The sequence below is a fragment of the Delphinus delphis genome, chromosome 18 (genome assembly GCF_949987515.2).
Source record: "Delphinus delphis chromosome 18, mDelDel1.2, whole genome shotgun sequence".
Lineage (NCBI taxonomy): Eukaryota > Metazoa > Chordata > Mammalia > Artiodactyla > Delphinidae > Delphinus > Delphinus delphis.
In genome coordinates this window covers 16,391,484-16,413,604 of record NC_082700.1, presented here as the reverse complement: position 1 = coordinate 16,413,604, position 22,121 = coordinate 16,391,484, and the positions used below count along the sequence as shown (strand labels likewise).

The 22,121-nt window shown below is 43.2% G+C and overlaps 1 protein-coding gene across 3 annotated transcripts in view; it reads left to right on the top strand.

The window, feature by feature from the left end:
• FAM124A (family with sequence similarity 124 member A) overlaps nucleotides 1-22,121 on the top strand; it is a 111,164-nt gene that overhangs the window by 25,362 nt on the left and 63,681 nt on the right. For all 3 annotated transcript variants that reach the window (XM_059995907.1, XM_059995905.1, XM_059995906.1), the window contains exon 3: nucleotides 2,881-3,614. In XM_059995907.1, the coding sequence (XP_059851890.1) occupies nucleotides 2,881-3,614 (734 nt within the window). The remainder of the gene's footprint in view (nucleotides 1-2,880; nucleotides 3,615-22,121) is intronic.

Sequence of the window (22,121 nt, the reverse complement as noted above, 5' to 3'; positions counted from 1 at the left end):
CGGTTCCAGACCAAGATCTGCTGGGTGTCTTTGAGTGTCTTGAGCCCGGCTGATGGAGGCTTGGCTCAGCTAGGCTGGCTCGGGTCCACGTTGCCCTCATACTCCTTTCTGGCCCCAGTGGGCTGGCCCGAGCATGTTCTTCTCATGGAAACGTTAGAAGCACAAGAAACAAGCCAGAACGCATGCCGCTATTTCTGTTGGCCAAAGCTAGGCGTATGGTCTCATTTGAAGTCAAAGGGTGGGGAAATGCACTACAGCCATTTAGTGGAGGGAACTACAAAGCCACATGGCAGAGAGCAAGGTGACAGGGTAAGATAAAGAACCAGGGCCCATAATGCAATCTCCCACGTCCTTGTTATCCTGACCTAGACTCTTCACTCATCTTCTAACTTCTTGCTTCGCTTATAGCCGACCGCCCCTGACTTGATCCCAGCATCCCTTTATTAAAAATTTCCACTGCCCCTTATCACTGCCGGATTGAGCTGAAGCCCTGTACAGCTTGGCCCCAATCCATTTTTCCTGCTGTATCTGTTGCCACGTTTCAGAATTACTCACCACCCCTTTCCAAATGTGCTTGTTTTTCACACAGCTCTGTGCCTTCATAAACAGTCTTCCCTCTTCCTGCCATGATCTCCCCCATATCTGAGGTTATTGTAAGTGAGATATCATCGACCCTTCAAGACGCAGTTCACCTGGAGCATCTTCCAGAAAGCCCTCTCAGAAGCCCTCTGGAGAAAAAATTTCTCCTTCCTTTGTGATGTGGTAGTAAACTGCAATTGCATCGTGCTCATACTTAACTCATAGCAATTCGAGATTAGGCTCAGCCAGAGGGAGAAAGAGAGGCAGAGCTTAAATAATTCCACCCACCGTTCTACTCCGTGATTGTGGGAGTACCGAGACTTGACTTTGCTGTTACCTTAGTCATCCTTTCCTCTTCAGCTCCCGAAAGCCTCTTGTAGCATAAAAGGCACAGCCTACTGAGCGGGCGTCTCGTGTTTAATGATACAAGACTCTTCTTTTATAACAACCAGGCAGCAAGCCTTTATTTCATCTGCTGTTCAACCAAAGGAACATCTATCTGGATGTGTGGTCTTGTTGCAAATCAGGACCTTCCAGTTCTATCCTGGAAATTCAAGGGACTATCAGTGGTAATAGTGTCTATAGTCAATGTTTATGTCATGGTGACTTTAGAATCTCCCCTCCACCTGAGATGCTACTCTATCATATTTCCTATAGACTTATATCAGATTGAATTTTAATCTTTATGTCGGTGTTTCCCAGCTAAGTCATGAAGTTCTCATTTGTGGCTTATGGTTCTTTCTGGCTGCTGCCTGTGGCTATGCAGGTCATACACTGTACAACTCTAAGGGGGCACTAGTCACACCAGAGTCTATGTAAATGGACTCCCCCGTAGTCATGGTGCCAGCTCCCTTGTCTCCCAGTGCCTGGTACATATTGATTGCTCACGAAATGTGTGGGGGAATGAGTGAAGGAGAAAGAAGGCAACAGGAAACTGAGCTAACTGTTCCCAAGTGAGATATTTAACAGGGTTCGAATGCAAATTCAGACAGGTTTTGCTCCAGCAAAATGAAGACCATGTTATCATAGGTGCTTGTGATGAAATGTACCTGTAAACCCACTTGGAATGTCTTGTTTAACTACAAAAAAATCACCTTTCATCCTGCAAACTGATCAAGGTGATGGTTCCTAGAAGCACATCATGCTTCTCAAACGTTACCGACCCCGTGATCGCCCTGTGCCTGATACCCTAGCGGACATCGTGAGGCATGTGTGTGCAGACAGGTCTAGATTCTAGATGAACCTTGCCCTCCAAGTCACAATAGACTTGAAGTTTCCTTGACTTCCCTTGGACGGTCACACAACTTAAATAAATGCAAGAGGAGCCATCATGAGCAAGAACAAGCCTTTTATCGGGTTACTTGATGAAATATGCTGAATATCTTTAAAGTAGAAATATGCTAGTGTGGCTGGCAAACTGTTCACCCCATGGGAGAAGGTTGCCCAGGTAAATGGTCACCTTCACACTTGGAATTCGCTGTTCTGCCAGAGGACACGGGAAGGGGAACTGACCCAATCAGGATGTGTGGGCTTCTGGGTGGACACGGCCTGAGGAGGGGCCCAAAAGGCAGCAGGACACAGGCAATGATGGTCCGACCATGCGTCACCCCACCCCTAACCACGGCCCCTGGCAGCTATGACAGCAAGAACACGGTGCTCGCCCTCCTCCCCGCTGGGTCGTTCTTCCCTGTGTCTCGAGCAGCAGGATGGTCACCACCCGGCCACCCTACCATCAGGACACAGTTGGCAGGATGCCTTACCAGCCAGGGCTTGATGTGTCAATTAGAGTAAGTGCCTGGTGAAGAAAGGATTCCATAAATGTTAAATGAATGAACAAACCGATGAACAAACCAGTGAAATAAGCAAACCAAAGAAGTGCAATGATATAGGGACCATTTGTGGGGGAAGGCACTGCAGTTACCTAAGGAAATTCTAAATGGTGTGCACTTAGGGCTACAGCATCTTCCCTAATGGCCCTGTTATCCTTTCCAAACCCATGGAGACTTGACTCTGTGCTGTTCAATAGAAAATACGCTCAACCTGAGGAAGCACCACACCAAGGTTGTCCTGACAGCAACCAGCTTGGGAACCGGTGTGAGTAATAGTTCTTGAGTTTGGGGCTGCCAGGGTGCTGCAACAGGAGTATTTGCACGGGAGCTTGGGATCAGAATTTCAAAACAATCAAGGAGTCCGTTCAGTTAAAATTAACTTCTCTTCCTGCCCGAGGCCTTGCATGTTATCACGGGACACCTCAATGAAATAGTCACCATTTGTTTCTTGGGTTTTGTTTTGTGCTGCTAGGTGAGCTCTCCGTGGAGGAAGCGCAGGACCCTTTCTTGGTCAGCGTCCACATAATCGCAGACCCAGGGGAATCCCGACCCCTGCAGGAGGCCATCGACAAGGTCTTGGCTTGGATCCACCCAGACCTCCAGCTGTTCAGGGTCTCTGAGAGGAGGGCGTCCCGGCGGCGGAGGAAGGCCCCCAAGGTGGCGCAGCCAGCCCTGGCGGTGGTCCTCTTCCTGCAGGAGGAGTACGGCGAGGAGCAGATCCTGCAGCTGCACCGCACGCTGCAGCGGCCGCCCTGGCGCCATCACCACACGGAGCGCGTGCCTAGCAGGTTTCTGCCCTACCTGCCCTGCAGCCAGGAGTTCTTCACTCTGGCCCCGGGGACACCGCTGTGGGCCATCCGGCCTGTGCACTACGGCAAGGAAATCGTGCGCTTCACCATCTACTGTCGCCATGACAACTACGCCGACATCCTCAAGTTCTACGAGCTGATACTCAGGCGGAGCCCCAGCCAGAGGAAAACGGACTTCTGCATCTTCCCCATTTTCTCCAGTCTGGATGTGGACATCCAGTTCTCCCTGAAGAGACTGCCCTGTGACCAGACCCCGGTCCCCACTGATTCCTCCGTGCTGGAGTTCCGAGTCAAGGACATTGGCGAGCTGGTGCCTCTCTTGCCCAACCCCTGCAGGCCCATCAGCGAGGGACGCTGGCAGACGGAGGACCACGATGGGAACAAGATCCTTCTGCAGGTACCTTGGGGGAAGTCTGTCTGTCTGTGTCTATCTCCACTTGGGGAGAACAGAGAAACAAGTGAATTGGTTCTGCCAGAAACCCTGGTTAGTACCTGTTACAGAACAATGAGTTAAGAAAAAAGAGAGGTCAGTGACCCTCTGTCTGGCTCGTAGATCAAGTCAAGGTGTCCATACGCTAATTAAACAGTTTTCACTTAGCTGCGTGGCCATGTGCCCCAGGCAAGCAATGCCGATTCCTCTAGCGCCTCTTCACCCACCTGTTGGAGCATCCACTAAATGCTTGTGGCTCCCGGGGATTTAGAATGAACTGATATCCCAGGGGATTTGGTATTAAAGATTCCTTAATCTACTCCCTCACAAGTAGGGAGTTTTTACCAATGAATTCTTCACTTCCACGAAGGAACTTCAGGAAAACCCGTCTATGACAATTGTAAAATATGTTGACGTTCAGTAGAGAAGATACCTGTTTTCTTTATCGCTCTGGTGCCTCCCCCCCCTTCTACCCTTCCACCCTTCTGCTACTGGGCAATAGGTGGTTCAAATTCAGTGATCATTGGAAATGACTTTCTTGGTCTTTTAAGGAGTACGTGATGCCTCTGGCGCTTCTTTCATTCAGCTTAGGAAGGGGGAGTGAATACATGGAAGGAAATGGATGCAGTAGACTGTTCTGTGGTTAATGTCTTGGCTCAATTACTGGACCCATTTCTCCTCCCATCCTTCCAGCGATCGTCCCAAACTCTTTAGACGTTATTAGTTATACTCTAGAATTCAAAGTTCAGCATACAGATTTAAGAAGGTCCTATACCTACCCTACCTGATAAATGCTTTCAAGACCCAGGCTTTCTAGAATTAACAGGTAAATCCGTCCAGGCATATAGGATTTTGTCTTTCTGAAACACCTCTGCCTCTGGCATCTCAGTTTTCACATACGGCTACCTGAGAGGAGAAAGTTGATAGCAAGTTCGGGGACACTGTCTTGAAAGGTGCTGATTGTATTTACTTGAATCACAGGTAAAGTTTCATAGTTTTTGTTGGTTTGGGCATTAAACATCAGAACTATAATCCACATATCGCGAAATGAAGTGAGGATTTGGCACATGACAGATACCTGGCTCAAACTACAGCCAGGCCACATGGCTCAAGTCAAAAAGGTCACCTTGAGATATTTACGATTTAGAGGAACTAGATAATTTTCAGATTTCCCTTTGAACTATGCAAATAAGAAATAATATTGCTTTATTATTCACTGAACTGAATGCTAGCTAGCATTTGTTTTATTTTTTAATTTTTATTTTGTATTGGAGTATAGTTGATTTACAGTGTTGTGTTAGTTTCAGGTGTACAGCAAAGTGATTCAGTTATACATATACATATATATATTCTTTTTCAGATTATTTTCCCATATAGGTTATTACAGAGTATTGAGTAGAGTTCCCTGTGCTATACAATAGGTTCTTGTTGATTATCTATTTTATGTATAGCAGTGCGTATATGTTAATCCCAACCTCCTAATTTATCCCTCCCACCCACACACCTTTCCCCTTTGGTAACCGTAAGTTTGTTTTCAAAGTCTGTGAGTCTGTGTCTATTCTGTAAATAAGTTCATTTGTGTCTTTTTTTTAGATTCCACATATAAGTGATATCATATGATATTTGTCTTTCTCTGACTTACTTCACTTAGTATGATAATCTCTAGATCCATCCATGTTGCTGCAAAGGGCATTATCTCATTCTTTTTTGTGGCTGAGTAATATTCCATTGTATATATGTACCACATCTTCTTTATCCATTCCTCTGTCAGTGGACACTTAGGTTGCTTCCATGTCTTGGCTATTGTAAATAGTGCTGCAGTGAACATTGGGGTGCAAGTATCTTTTCAAATTATGGTTTTCTCTGGGTATATAGCCCAGAGTGGGATTGCTAGATCATACAGTAGCTCTGTTTTTAGTTTTTTAAGGAACTTCCATACTCTTCTCCATAGTGGTTGTACCAATTTACATTCCTACCAGCAGTGTAGGAGGGTTCCCTTTTCTCCACACCTTCTCCAGCATTTATTGTATGTTAGACTTTTTGATGACGGCCATTCTGACCGGTGTGAGGTGATACCTCATTGTAGTTTTGATTTGCATTTCTCTAATAATTAGCGATGCTGAACATCTTTTCATGTGCTTTTAGGCCATCTGTATGTCTTCTTTGGAGAAATGTCTATTTAAATCTTCTGCTCATTTTTTGATTGGGTTTTTTTTTTTTGATATTGAGCTACATGAGCTGTTTGTATATTTTGGAGATTAATCCCCTGTTGGTCACACAATTTGCAAATATTTTCTCCCATTCTGTGGGTTGTCTTTTCATTTTGTTTATGGTAGTTTTTTTTTTGTGCAGAAGCTTTTAAGTTTTTATTAGGTCCCATTTGTTTATTTTTGTTTTTATTTTCATTACTCTAGGAGGTGGATCCAAAAAGATATTTCTACGATTAATGTCAAAGAGTGTTCTGCCTGTGTTTTCCTCGAAGGGTTTTATAGTATCCGGTCTTACATTTAGGTCTTTAATCTATTTTGAGGGTTATTTTTGTGTATGGTGTTAGAGAGTGTTCTAATTTCATTCTTTTACATGTGGCTGTCCAGTTTTCCCAGCACCACTTATTGAAGAGACTGTCTTTTCTCCATTGTATATTCTTGACTCCTTTGTCATAGATTAATTGACCATAGGTGCATGGGTTTATTTCTGGGCTTTCTGTCCTCTTCCATTGATCTATAAATCTGTCTTTGTGCCATACCATACTGTTTTGATTACTGTAGCTTCATAGTATAGTCTGAAGTCAGGGAGCCTGATTCCTCCAGCTCCGTTTTTCTTTCTTAAGATTGCTTTGGCTATTCAGGGTCTTATTTGTGTTTCCATACAAATTTTAAGATTTTGTTGTTATAGATCTGCAAAAAAAAATTCCATTGGTAATTTGATAGGGATTGTGTTGAATCTGTAAATTACCTTGGGTAGAATAGCCATTTTGACAATATTGATTCTTCCAATCCAAGAACATGGTATATCTTTCCATCTGTTTGTGTCATCCTCGATTTCTTTCATCAGCATCTTATAGTTTTTGGAGTACAGATCTTTTGCATCCTTAGATAGGTTTATTCCTAGGTATTTTATTCTTTTTGATGCCATGGTAAATGGGATTGTTTCCTTAATTTCTCTTTCTGATATTTTGCTGTTAGTGTACAGAAATGCAACAGATTTCTGTGTATTAATTTTGTATCCTGTAACTTTACCAGATTCATTGATGAGCACTAGTAGTTTTCTGGTAGCATCTTTTCTATGTATAGTATCATGTCATCTGGAAACAGTGACAGTTTTACTTCTTTTTTCCAATTTGGGTTCCTTTTATTTCTTCTCTGATGGCCGTGGCTAGGACTTCCAAAACTATGTTGAATAAAAGTGGCAAGAGTGGACATCCTTGTCTTGTTCCTGATCTTAGAGGAAATGTTTTCAGCTTTTCACCATTGAGAATGATGTTTGCTGTGGGTTTGTCATATATGGCCTTTATTTTGTTGAGGTAGGTTCCCTCTGTGTCCACTTTATCTATAAAGTTTTTACCATAAATGGGTGTTGAATTTTGTGAAAAGGTTTTTCTACATCTATTGAGATGATCATATGGTTTTTATTCTTCAATTTGTTAATATGGTGTATCACATTGATTGATTTGCATATATTGAAGAATCCTTGCATCCCTGGGATAAATCCCACTTGATCATGGTGTATGATCCTCTTATTTTATTGTTGGATTCGGTTTGCTAGTATTTTGTTGAGGATTTTTGCGTCTATGTTTATCAGTAATATTGGCCTATAATTTTCTTTTTTTGTGTGGTATCTTTGTCTGGTTTTGGTATCAGGGTGATGGTGGCCTCATAGAATGAGTTTGGAAGTGTTCCTTCCTCTGCAGCTTTTTGGAAGAGTTTCAGGAGGATAGGTGCTAACTCTTCTCTAAATGTTTGATAGAATTCGCCTGTGAAGCCATCTGGTCCTGGACTTTTGTTTGTTGAGTTTTCTTTTTTTTTAACATCTTTATTGGAGTATAATTGCTTTACAATGGTGTGTTAGTTTCTGCTGTTGAGAGTTTTTTAATTTCAATTTCAGTGCTTGTGATTGGTCTGTTCATATTTTCTATTTCTTCCTGGTTCAGTCTTGGGAGATGGTACCTTTCTAAGAATTTGTCCATTTTTGTAGGTTGTCCATTTTATTGGCATATAGTTGCTTGTAGTTATCTCTTATGATCTTTTGTACTTCTGTGGTGTCAGTTTTATAATCCCTTTTGAAATGTGAGAAGAGTTTTCTTCTGTGTTTGAAGACTGCCAGTTTTTTATGCAAAACAATGCAGTTGTGTAAGTAAAAATTAATGAAAGGATTTTGTTTATACTAAAAGATCAAAATGAATGTGATTGTTTCTGAGGGACTTTTTCCTTTTTGCAGTATTTAGAATATTTTTTGCTCTCAATCCCTGTAATAACGTAAATGAAAGAATAAATTAGGAAAGCTTGGCCTGAACTCCACTCAAAGGAATCATTGAAAGAATATTTCAAAGAAAAGCCACAGATTTAAATGGCTATACAATCTGTATGGGTGCAGGCTTTTGAATTTAGAGCATCCAAGAGTGAAAAGAGTAAGAAAAAAAGATTTGTATCATGCGGTCTCAGGAGTTTGGGCCTTTGTTCAAAACAGTAATGTTCCAGAGAGTTAAATTAATGTGGGCAGAAATGACTAATAGTCCCTCTCACAGTTCTTGATTATGGCCGTTTGAACAGGTTACTATTTACTGCATCACTGCAGAAAGCCATCCTCTGCTCTAGCATGAGACATACGCCTGCCCACCTCTTCAAATTACTTTTAAAAGTAAAAATTTATACTTCGTTCTTTAGCAAAATTAAGATATTTTGGTCGTGGAGGGAGGGACACAGTTGAGAGAACACCTTTTTTTTTTTTTTTTACATTCTCCTTAGCAGTGTGTTTCCCAAGTTTCATTTTCAACATACATGCTTTTGTTCCATTGGGTGCAGGTATACGTTGAAGGCAATCTTGGTTGGGTAGTTTCTAGTTGCTTTCTTAAAATATAGATTGCATTTCAGTTCCTCATCCTGCCCCACTGAGTTAACATTCCGTATTTCAGAGACCTCCTCCAGCCATTTAATTCCTCTGGAGGAGAAAAGCTGAGAGGTTTGTTTCTGGGAGCTACTCAGCCTCTCATAAGAATTTGGAAATGTTTTTAACTAAGATCTGATTAGATGGAAAGAAAGCCTTCTACCTCCTGAAACTCACCTCTCCTTTCTTGGCATTGCCTGATTCAGGGGGGAAAAGGCGGAGAGGAGGTGGGTGGGGAGTTGCCAGCATCAGATGTTGCCCAAGATCCCTCTAGAAGAAGCATCTTAGAAGTTTGCATTAATGCTTGATGATCGAAACTACAGCTTTCTATAGCCAAGATCTGTGTTACACGAACTAGAAGTAAACCGACACTGTACTTTGAACATAATAAGTTCTCTTTATACATTTCTCTTTACTTTTTATTGGAGAATAATATAAATGATATATACAAGGAAAAGTGCACATCACAAATATATGCTCAGTGAATTTTCACAAATTGAACATTTGAATAAGCAACACCCAGATGAAGAAACAGAACATAGAAACAGAAGAGAAGTCTTCTCTTCCCCCATTCCTGGGACTCCCTTCCGTTAAATGAACGTATTAATTACTCTGTATTTCACAAAAGTGGGGGGAAGGAGCATCTGGTCAGAAAAGTTGGGAACATGGCTGTGTTACCTGGGGGTGTTTTTGTATTTATAGGTAGCTCCCACATTTTTTTTATAAAAAGACTTACGTTGGCTGACAAAGATATAGATCATACAAGAAAGATTAATAAAAATAATTAGATACCAAAGGGACTTGAAGTAGAGGAAAAATAATGATAGGAAAGTAAGGTAAACCAAGTATGACATCCAAAGTGCATGTCATTTCCTATCTGAGAGCTGTGCTGTTTAACTGGTAGCCACTAGCCACATGTGGCCATTTAAATTTAACATTTATGTGAATTAAAATAAAAAATTCAGTTCCTCAGTCTCACTAGAACATTTCAAGTCCTCAGTAGCTCCATGTGGCTGGTGGCTACCATATTGGTTAGCACACATACAGAACATTTCCATCATTGCAGAAAGTTCTGTGGATAGCGTTCTTCCAGAAATAGGCCCCAATTTTGATTTTGAGTTCTCCAGCAGCAAAAACAGAATGGAAAATCAGCAGTGATACAATTTGGAATCCATGAGGCAAAAATAAACTATGCTCCAGATGCACAACTATTCCAGGTTCTGCATCCTGGGAGCAGCGTTGCTCCCACCTTCTCGTGTCCAGTGAGGTGTCGGCAGCCTGCCCTCAACTGTTTTCTAGAACAGCTGCCTCGAGGCCTCGCAAGGCTTTCTTCCACGGAGCCTGCAGGGTGGGCAGGGTGCCCAGCCAAGTGTCGTGCAGCAAAGCCACTGCACAAAGGGAGGCTGGGCAAAACAAGGTGGTCCCTGCCTGCAGCTCCTGGGGCCTTGGCTGAATCCCAGAGGGAGGGATACACCTTCAGAGGATCTCCCCAAATTTGTTTCTCTCAGCTAAGCTTTTGGTAGATCGCGAGGGACAGTGAGCTTGGCTTGCTTCTTTCCAGCCGAGTCCCTGGAGTACACCTGTTCCATACAGCTGGTAAAGGACGGAGTCATATGTCTTGCAACTCAGCCAAGCTGGGTTGTATGTTGATGTCTTCTTTTTTTTTTTTAATAAATTTATTTTATTTATTTATTTATTTTTGGCTGCATTGGGTCTTCGTTGCTGTGTGCTGGCTTTCTCTAGTTGCGGCGAGCTGGAGCTACTCTTCATTGTGGTGCGCAGGCTTCTCATTGCAGTGGTTTCTCTTGTTGTAGAGCATGGGCTCTAGGCGCTCAGGCTTCAGTAGTTGTGGCTCGCGGGCTCTAGAGCACAGGTTCAGTAGCTGTGGTGCACGGGCTTAGTTGCTTCGTGGCATGTGGGATCTTCCCGGACCAGGGCTCGAACCCATGTCCCCTGCATTGGCAGGCGGATCCTCAACCATGGCGCCACCAGGGAAGCCCTGTTGATGTCTTCTTAGGGAGCTCTAAGGAGCCTGACAAGGACACAGGCCTCAACTGTAGGCCACCGCCTCCCTTGGAGGTCTTCCACGGGAGTGCCAGGGGCAAGGCCAAACTCCTTAAGAAGTGATTTGGGGTCCATCCAAACACAGAGCAGCACAGTTGAGGACCCAAAGGTCAGTTTCACAAAGAGAATGCAGCTGCAATTTTAGGCTGGAAAAATGTGGAAAGCAGGTCACTCCATGTCTTTGAAGAGGTAAGGTAATTTAACAATGGCGTCTAAGCCTTTGGAAGACTTCTTCCATAGAGGATGGTCGCCAGCTGTCCTTTGCATCCTCATAAGGCAGAACAGGGAACTGGCTTAAACCAAAGGTTTTAAGTAGCATTTAAAAGACAAGAAATCCTGACACACAAAATTGTTACCAGTTGAAAGGGCTGCCAGGTTCAGTCTCGAGGACTGTCTTCACTGGAGAGCTTTTAAGATTTCATTCACACCAGCTCATTTACTTGTCTTCTTCACCCAACAAGGAGATTGTCTAGACAGTCAGTCCCGGAATACTGGGGCCATCAGCGCTGTGAGGACAGGGAGATGGGTGCTAATGAGGATGCAATTGAGGGACTAAGTGGGCTTCACAGACTTTTAAAATATTTTTAATTGTGGTAAAATACACATAACAATACACATAACGATAAAATTTACTGTCTTAACCATTTAAAAATGTATGGTTCAGGAGTGTTAACTACACTCACATCATAGTGCAACCGTCACCACCAGAACTCTTTTCATCTTGCAAAACTGAAACTCTGTCCCCATTAAACAGTAACGGCTCATACCCCCTCCCTCCGGCCCCTGGCAACCACCATTCTACCTTCTGTCTCTATGAGCTTGACTGCTCTAGGAATCTCATACAAGTGTGATCATACAGTATGTGTCTTTTCGTGTAAGTAGCTTATTTCACTTAGCATCATGTCCTCAAGGATCATCCAAGTTGTAGCACGTGTCAGATTTCCTTCCTTTTTAAATCTGAATAATATTGTTATGAACGTGCCACATTTTGTTTAGCCATTCGCCCGTTGATGGACAGGTGAGGCGCTTCCGTCTTTGGGCTATTGTGAATAATGCTGCTGTGAACATGGGTGTGCAAATACCTCTTTGGGTCCCTGCTTTTACTTCTTTTGGGTTTGTACCCAGAGGTGCAATTGCTGGGTCACATGGTAAGTGTATGCTGACTTTTTTGAGGAGAGGAGCTGCCATACTGTTTTCTGTAGTGGCTGTGGCATTTTACGTTTCCACCAGCAACGTATGAGGATGGGACGTGTTTTTTAAGAAAGCAGAGAGAGGCCTGCTCTTTGTTTGCGGGGTACAGTACACCGTATTCTGCACTAGGCGATAAAGAGGGTGATGGTTGGAAAGAATTGAGCAAATACTGAAGTGAGGCATTGACGCTTCACCCGACACACTCCAGATCTAGACTCTACAGCAGAAATTCTTAACGTGCTGTCCTTGGATCCCAAGCACAACTGTATGCATGTGGTTATGCGCATCATCATAAAAGGTACATCATATCATGTCTCTCAAAATTAACTCTCCAAAGGGTTCCCATTCTCTGGCAGCCCTTCTAGATGTTCACCAAGGCCCAAGGCTTTCCATCAGCGGCTCACCTCTCTGGCTTTATCTCGCACTTCTCTCCCTTCTGCTCGCTCTGTGCCTTCCACGTTGGCCCGCTTTCTCTTCCTCAGATGCAGCAAACTCATTCCTGCCTCAGGACCTTTGCACCTACTGCCTGGAATGATCTCCTCCAGGATCTTCACATGGTTGGTTCCTTCTCATCATTCAGGTTTCAGAGATGTCTTCCCTGCCCACCCCACCTAAAGTAGCTCCCAGATAGCCTCCTGACCAGTTACCTTACTTCTCCACTGGACAGCTAGAAGGTCCTTTTAGCTTCTTTAGCAAGCCAGATCATGTGACTCCTGTGCTCAGAACCCCCAGGGGCTACCTGTCCCATCTCTCGTGCAGTATAAACCAGTTTCCTCGCAGTGGTAGGTTGCCTCCCTGCTCTGCTCTTCTCCCATCACTCTGCCCCAACCACCCTGGCCTCACTCTTGACCCCTCAGAACATCCTGTGTCTGCTCTGTCCCTCTGCCCACCATCCAGCTGGCCACATGGCTGTTCCTTCTGCCCCACCTCGTCAGGCCTGTGCTCCGCATCCCCTCCCTAGCAAGGCCTTCCCCGGCCCCAGCATGAAGAGCACCTCCCTCTCCTGTTCCTGCACACACGGCCATGCCGGCAGCTGTACTCCTTTTCCCCATGGCGCCATTCCCTTTAACTGACTGCATGTTGACCGAATAGAGGCTTGTCCATCCCTCCCACCAGAACCTGAGCACCTGGAGGGGCAGGAACGTTCCCTGTTTTCCCCACCGTTGAGTCCCTAGTGCCTCTAATGGTGTCTGGCACACATTAGACACTCAGTGTTGAACGAATTTGTTAAAAAAAGGAGACAGAAGGGGAGAGAGGTGGGGACGTGGGGCTGTTCCGGGCAGGCCCACGGAGGTGGCTTGAGCAGGGGGAGAGCCCTGGCTGGTGGTTAGAAGCAGAGGAAGAGTGACCAGGGCCCAGAGGAGGGGACCGTGACAGGAGGCGCCCGTGGGAGGACTCCTTGGGCCACAGTGCCTGCTGGCTGATGGCAAGGGGGACTCCGGTGCTAAACGCAGGGCAAGGGGCAAAGAGGATGAGTGGGTGGCCTCCCCCCACCCCTCACGTCAGGCTGGGGGCCCCAGAGAGAACAGTGGCCATGCTGACGGGAGCCCTTCTCCTGCTGAGCCCCTCTTCTCCCACGAGAGGTGGGAGAGTAAGGGGTGGGTCAGCCAGCATCTCTGGGAGGGCCAAACGACACACGCGACAACGTAACACTGTCCCCACTGCAGGCTGGGCACCTCTGCTTCTAGCTGCCAGAAACGGACACAGACCGTCTCCAGTCGGTCAGCTTCTTGTCTGGGGAGGAGCTTATGCAGGGAAGAGTTTACCCGAGAAATAATAATGGTGTGATAGTGAATATTAATTGCTTGCTTAGGAGCTGCCACACTGGAGGCTAAGTGCACTCTAATACCTTCCTTCCTTAACCCACTCAGCGCGTCTACAAGCCGGGGACCACCCGTACCCCCATCCTGCAGACGCACACCCGGAGACGTAGGTCAGTAGCTGCCATGCCCAGAATTACCAACGGCAAATGGTGAGACTGGGATCAAACTTGGGGACATTTGACTCAGGAACCCATGCTGGCTGTGCTGTTCCCTATTCTTTTTCTTTTTTTTTTTTTAAATAAATAAATTTATTTATTTTTTGGCTGCGTTGGGTCTTCGTTGCTGCACGCGGGCTTTCTCTAGCTGCGGCAAGCGGGGGCTACTCTTCGTTGCGGTGCGTGGGCTTCTCATTGTGGTGGCTTCTCTTGTTGCGGAGCACGGGCTCTAGGCGAGCCAGCTTCAGTAGTTGTGACACGCGGGCTCAGTAGTTGTGGCACACGGGCTCAGCAGTTGTGGCTCGCAGGCTCCAGAGCGCAGGCTCAGCAGTTGTGGCACACAGGTTTAGTTGCTCCGCGGCATGTGGGATCTTCCTGGACCAGGGCTCAAACCTGTGTCCCCTGCATTGGCAGGTGGATTCCTAATCACTGTGCCACCAGGGAAGTCGCACGTGCTCTTCCCTATTCTTTTCCGAGGAACACAGCCGGGACCTGGGTGTTCCCTCTGCTGGCACCTCTCAAGCTTCAGCAGACCTGAAAATCACAGATCCCTGGGCTCCGCCTCCAGAAACTCGGATCTAGGAGGTCCAGGGTGGGGCCCGAGATCCTGCATTTCTAACCAGCTCCCAGGTGCTGACGTCTCTCTACATGTGCACCGGGCTCAGGATATTCTAAGCAGGGCTACCCAGTTGTCACTTCATGTTTGATAAGCACTGCCTGGGGCACATTCCCTTTTTAAAAATTATTATAACCGTACTTAGTAGCAGGCTCAGGACAGAACGTCAAGAGTACAAGTCACAGTATTGTGATGATCATTCACAGTTTAAACTACATGCACTGAATCATTGCTGCACACCTGAAACAAATAGAATGCTATATGTCAATTACATCTCAATTAAAAGAAAAGAAGAGTACAAGTCACAAGAGGTTCTGTAAGATGAGCTCAGAGCTTCCTGAAACTGCTTGTATCCTGTTCCCAGCCCCAAGTGCAATGCCCAGCAGCTACTCAGTACACGTTGGCTTGTCCCTCCTCCCCCTTGGTCTCTGGTGTTCTCAGGGCAGGTGCAGCGACCCAAGGGGCAGGGCATCCACACGTGCAGGCAGGGAGGGGTTTGAGTGAATGGGAGGCCATTGGGCACGCCAGCATGCTACACCCGCCCTGGGGTTTTTTCAGTCAACCACGTTGCCTGCACTGGGTTATTTTATCTGTGCAGATTGCCCAGGCTGGCTGAAAGTCACCCCTAGAAAATAATTTCCCAGAGCATCGTCTGAGTTTGCTATTCCTGCAGAATGTGTAAGTGACATCATAGCTCTTTCAGGCCTGGAAGGAAGAGTAATTTGCTTTTAGGTTAAAAAAGGAAGTGAACTATGATTATAGACCTTGGCAGGACTTGGGATCAGATCTTTGAGGCAGAGGAAGGAAAATGAGGAATTTTAGTCAGTGTTTTCTGCTCTCAGTCTTAGAGCAGCTTTCCCCTGTGGCTTGCCTGTCTCACTTGTCTCACTTAGCATATTTAGTTTGGTCTGTCCGGGGCTGTGCTTCCAAAGGGGTTTGGTTTGGTGGTGGACCTGGAAGAAAGGGCTGCTGTTTCTGCATGTGGCAAGCGACTACCAGCAGGTAGGGCCAGTCCCCTGCAGGCCGACCGCGTGGTGCCTGTAGGTAAACTGCAACAGAAAGGGATGGTCCAGCGCTTTGGGGAGCTGGTCAAGTTAGCAAACACTTTGAATATCTCCTCTCAGTCACACGTGGTACTGGAGATGGACAGAGATGAACAGTAGAGTCCTGTGCTCCAAGTTCATGACGGATCCCAGACCATTCCATGGAGTGTGCCTTTTTTATTGATGTATGGTTGATATACAGTATTATATAAATTACAGGTGTACAATATACTGATTCACAGTTTTGAAAGGTTATACTTCATTTATACTTACAAAATATTGGCTGTATTTCCTGTGTTGTACAGTATATCCTTGTAGCCTATTTTATACCTAATAGTTTATACCTCTTAATTCCCTACCCCTATGTTGCCCCTCCCCACTTCCTTCTCCCCACTGGTAACCACCAGTCTATTCTCTATATCTGTGAGTCTGCTTTTTTGTTATACTCACTAGTTTATTTTATTTTTTAGATTCCACATGTAAGTGATAGCATATAGTGCCTTTCTGTTTCTATTTCACTTAGCATAATGCCCTCCAAGTTCATCCATGTTGCTGCAAATGGCAAAATTTCATTCTCTTTTATGGCTGAGTAGTAGTCCATTGTATATATATATATACTGCATATTGTTTATCCATTTATCTGTTGATGGACACTTAGGTTGCTTTCATATCTTGGCAATTGTGAATAATTCTGCTATGAACATTGGGGTGCATATCTTTTCAAATTAGTGTTTCTGGGTTTTTTGGATATATACCAGGAGTGGAATTGCTGGGTCATATGGTAGTTCTATTATTAGTTTTTTAGTTTGATGTTTTCATTTTTAAAGTTGTTATTATATTTTTATTAGAAAGTAATCAAACCAAATTACCTAAAATATTTTTGGAAATTAGAGATTTTTTTAAAAAATTACTCTTCTTACCACCATAACAGAGCATCTTTTGTTCCATTGGTCTATGCATGTGTTTTTATGAGAGTACCATACTGTTTTGATTACTATAGCTTTATAATACAGCTTGAAATCAAGAATTGTGATGACTCCAGATTTGTTTTTCTTTCTCAGGATTGCTTTGGGTATTCTGGGTCTTTTGTGGTCCCATATAAATTTTAGAATTTTTTTTTCCATTTCTATAAAAAACTGTTGGAATCTTAATAGGGATTGGATTTAATCTATAGATGTTTTTGGGTAGTATGAACATTTTAACAATATTAGTTCTTCCAATCCCTGAACATGGGATACCTTTCCATTCATCTGTGCCTCCTTCAATTTCTTTCATCAGTGTCTTGCAGTTTTCAGTGTACAGAACTTCACCTCTTTGGTTAAATTTATTACTGAGTATTGTATTGTTTTTGATGCTATGAAGTTTTTATGACTTTTTATATATAAAATCATGTCATCTGCAAATAGAGACCATTTTACATCTTCCTTTCCAATGCTGATGGCTTTTATCTTATTCTTGCCTGATTGCTTTGGCTAAGACTCCTGTACTGGGCTGAATTGGAGTGGTGAGAGAGGGAAGCATGGTCCTGTTTCCAATCTTAGAAGAAAAGTTTTCAACCTTTCACCAGTGAGTATGATGTTAGCTGTGGCGTGTTATAGAAGGACTATGTTATGTTGAGGTATGTTGAACAGATGTTGAATTTTGTCAAATTCTTTTTCTGAATCTATTGAGATTATCACTTGATATTTCTTTCATTCTATTAATGTGATGTATCATATTGATTAACTTCCATGCATTGAACCATCCTTGCATCCTGGGACAAATCTCACTTAATCATGGTGAATGATCCTTTTAATGTGCTGCTGGATTTTGTTTGCTAGTGTTTTTTCTTTTTTATTGGAGTATAATTGCTTTACAATGTTGTGTTAGTTTCTGCTGTACAGTGAAGTGAGTCAGCTATATGTATACCTATATCCCCCCGCCTTGGACCTCCCTCCCACCCCACCCCCATCCCATCCATCTAGGTTGTCATAGAGCACTGACCTGAGCTTTCTGTGCTGTATAGCATGTTCCCCCTAGCTATCTGTTTTACACATGGTAGTGTATATATGTCAGTCCTGATCTCCTGATTTGTCCCACCCTCCCTTTCCCCCTCTGTGTACACATGTTGGTTCTCTACATCTGTGTCTCTATTCCTGCCCTGCAAATAGGTTCATCTGTACCATTTCTCTAGATTCCACATATATACATTAATATACGATATTTGTTTTTCTCTTTCTGGCTTACTTCACTCTGTATGAGTGACTCTAGGTCCATCCACATCACTACAGATGACCCAATTTCATTCCTTTTCATGGCTGAGTAATATTCCATTGTGTATATGTACCACATCTTCTTTATCCTTTCATCTGTCATTGGACATTTAGGTTGTTTCCATGTCCTGGCTATTGTAAATAGTATTGCAATGAATATTGGGGTACATGTGTCCTTTTTAATTATGGTTTTCTCAGTAGATATGTCCAGTAGTAGGATTGCTGGGTCATATGGTAGTTCTATTTTTAGTCTTTTAAGGAACCTCCATACTGTTTTCTATAGTGGCTGCACCAATTTACATTCCCACCCCTGGTATAGGAGGGTTCCCCTATCTCCACACCCTCTCTAGCATTTATTATTTGTAGACTTTTTTTTTTTTTTTTTAAGCTGTATGTGGGCCTCTCACTGTTGTGGCCTCTCCCGTTGCGGAGCACAGGCTCCAGACATGCAGGCTCAGCGGCCATGGCTCACGGGCCCAGCCGCTCCACGGCATGTGGGATCTTCCCAGACCAGGGCACGAACCTGCGTCCGCTGCATCGGCAGGCGGACTCTCAACCACTGCGCCACCAGGGAAGCCCTGTAGACTTTTTGATGATGGTTATTCTGACTGGTATGAGGTGATACTTCAATGTAGTTTGGATTTGCATTTATCTAATAATTAGTGATGTTGAGCATCTTTTCATGTGCCTCTTGGCCATCTGTATGTCTTCTTTGGAGAGATGTCCAGCCCCTCCGCGGCATGTGGGATCTTCCCGGACCGGGGCACGAACCCATGTCCCCTGCATCAGCAGGCGGACTCCCAACCACTGCACCACCAGGGAAGCCCTTCTGCCCATTTTTTAATTGGGTTGTTTGCTTTTTTGATATTGAGCTCCATGAGATGTTTGTATATTTTAGAGATTAATCTTTGTCCGTTGCTTCATTTGCAAATACTTTCTCCCATTCCAAGGGTTGTCTTCGTCTTGTTTATGGTTTCCTTTGCTGTGGGAAAGCTCTTAAGTTTCATTAGGTTGCATTTGTTTATTTTTTGTCTTTAGTTTCATTACTCTAGGAGGTGGGTCAAAAAAGATCTTGCTGTGCTTTATGTCAAAGAATGTTTTTCCTATGTTTTCCTCTAAGAGGTTTATAGTGTCTGGTCTTACATTTAGGTCTTTAATCCATTTTGACTTTGTTTTTGTGTATGGTGTTAGGTAGTGTTCTAATATCATTCTCTTACATGTAGCTGTCCAGTTTACCTAGCACCACTTATTGAAGAGGCTGTCTTTTCTCCATCGTATGTTCTTACCTCTTTTGGCATAAATTAGTTGACCATATGTGCCTGGGTTTATCTCTGGGCTTTCTATCCTCTTCCATTGACCTATATTTCTGTTTTCGTGCAAGTACCATTCTGTTTTGATGACTGTATCTTTGTAGTATAGTCTGAAGTCAGGGAGCCTGATTCCTCCAGCTCCGTTTTTCTTTTTCAAGATTGCTTTGGCTATTCTGTGTCTTTTGTGTTTTCATACAACTTGTAAAATTTTTGTTCTAATTCTGTGAAAAATGCCATTGGTAATTTGATAGGGATTGCATTGAATCTGTAGATTGCTTTGGGTAGTACAGTCATTCTCACAATAGTGATTCTTCCAATCCAAGAACATGGTATATCTCTCCATCTGTTGGTGTCATCTTTGATTTCTTTCATCAGTATCTTATAGTTTTGTGAATACAGGTCTTTTACCTCCTTAGGTAGGTTTATTCCTAGGTATTTTATTCTTTTTGTTGCAGTGGTAAATGGGATTGTTTCCTTAATTTCTCTTTCTGATTCTTTGTTGTTAGTGTATAGGAATGCAAGAGATTTCTGTGTATTAATTTTGTATCCTGTGACCTTACCAAATTCATTGATTAGCTCTAGTAGTTTTCTGGTGGCATCTTTAGGATTTTCTATATATAGTATCATGTCATCTGCAAACAGTGACAGTTTTACTTCTTTTCCAATTTGTATTCCTTTTATTTCTTTTTCTTCTCTGACTGCCGTGGCTAGGACTTTCAAAACTATGTTGAATAAGTATGGCGAGAGTGTACATCCTTGTCTTGTTCCATTCTTAGTGGAAATGCTTTCAGTTTTTCACCATTGAGAATGATGTTTGCCATGGGTTTGTCATATATGGCCTTTATTATGTTGAGGTAGGTTCCCTCTATGCCCAATTTCTGGAGAGTTTTTATCATAAATGGGTGTTGAATTTTGTCAAAAGCTTTTTCTGTATCCATTGAGATGATCATATGGTTTTTATTCCTTTATTTGTTAATATGGAATATCACATTGATTGATTTGCATATATTGAAGAATCCTTGCTTTCCTGGGATAAATCTGACTTGATCGTGGTGTATGATTCTTTCAGTGTGTTGTTGGATTCTGTTTGTTAGTATTTTGCTGAGGATTTTTGCGTCTGTGTTCATCAGTGATATTGTTCTGTGATTTTCTTTTTGATGATATCTTTGTCTGGTTTTGGTGTCAGGGTGATGGTGGCCTTGTAGAACGAATTTGGAAGTGTTCCTCCCTCAGCAATTTTTTGGAATAGTTTGAGAAGGATAGGTGTTAATTCTTCTCTAAATGTTTGGTAGAATTCATCTGTGAAGTGATCTGGTCCTGGACTTTTGTTTGTTGGAAGATTTTTAATCACAGTTTCAATTTCAGTACTTGTGATTGGTCTGTTCATATTTTCTATTTTTTCCTGGTTCATTCTTGGAAGCTTGTACACTTCTAAGGATTTGTCCATTTCTTATAAGTTGTCCATTTTATTGGCATATAGCTGCTTGTAGTAATCTCTTATGATCCTTCATATTTCTGTGGTGTCCATTGTAACTTCTCCTTTTTCATTTCTAATTTTGTTGATTTGAGTCCTCTCCCTTTTTTTCTTGACGAGTCTGCCTAAAGGGTTTTTAATATGGTTTATTGTCTCCGAGAAGCAGCTTTTAGTTTCATTGATCTTTGCTATTGTTTTCTTTATCTCTAGTTCATTGAATTCTGCTCTGATCTTTATGATTTCTTTCCTTCTACTAACTTTGGGTTTTGTTTGTTCTACTTTCTCTAGTTGCTTTAGGTGTGAGGTTAGGTTGTTTGAGATTTTTCTTGTTTCTTGAGGTAAGATTGTATTGCTATAAACTTCCCTCTTAGAACTGATTTTGCTGTGTCCCATAGATTTTGGATCATTGTGGGGTTTTTTTGTTTGTTTTTGCAGTACGCGGGACTCTCAATGCCGCGGCCTCTCCCTTTGCGGAGTACAGGCTTCAGACGCGCAGGCTCAGTGGCCATGGCTCACGGGCCCAGCCGCTCCACGGCATGTGGTATCCTCCTGGACCAGGGCACGAACCTGTGTCCCGTGCATCAGCAGGCAGACTCTCAACCACTGTGCCACCAGGGAAGCCCCAGATCATTGTGTTTTTATTGTCACTTGTCTCTAGGTATTTTCTGATTTCCTCTTTGATTTCTTTAGTGATCCACTGGTTATTTAGTAACATATTGTTTAGCCTCCATGTGTTTGTGTTTTTTGCAGTCTTTTTCCTGTAACTGATTTCTAATCTCATAGCATTGTGGTCGGAAAAGATGCTTGATATGATTTCAATTTTCTTAAATTTACTGAAGCTTGATTTGTGATCCAAGATGTGATCTATCCAGGAGCATGTTCTGTGTGCACTTGAGAAGAAAGTGTATTCTGCCACTTTCGGGTCAGATGTCTTATAAATATCAGTTAAATTTATCTGGTCTGTTGTGTCATTTAAAGCTTGTGTTTCCTTATTTATTTTCTGTTTGGATGATTTGTCCATTGGTGTAACTGGCATGTTAAAGTCCCCTACTGTTATTGTGTTACTGTTGATTTCCCCTTTCATGGTGGTTAGCATTTGCCTTATGTATTGAGGTGCTCTGTGTTGGGTGCATAAATATTTATAATTGTTGCTTCTTGTTCCTGGATTGATCCCTTGATCATTATGTAGTGTCCTTCCTTATTTCTTGTAACAGTCTTTAAAGTCTATTTTGGAGACTTGCTACTCCAGCTTTCTTTTGATTTCCATTTTCATGGAATATCTTTTTCCATCCCTTCACTTTCAGTCTGTATGTGTCCCTAGGTCTGAAGTGGGTTTCTTGTAGACAGCATATATATGGGTCTTGTTTTCGTATCCATTCAGCCAGTCTATATCTTTTGGTTGGAGCATTTAATCCATTTACATTTAAGATAATTATTGATATG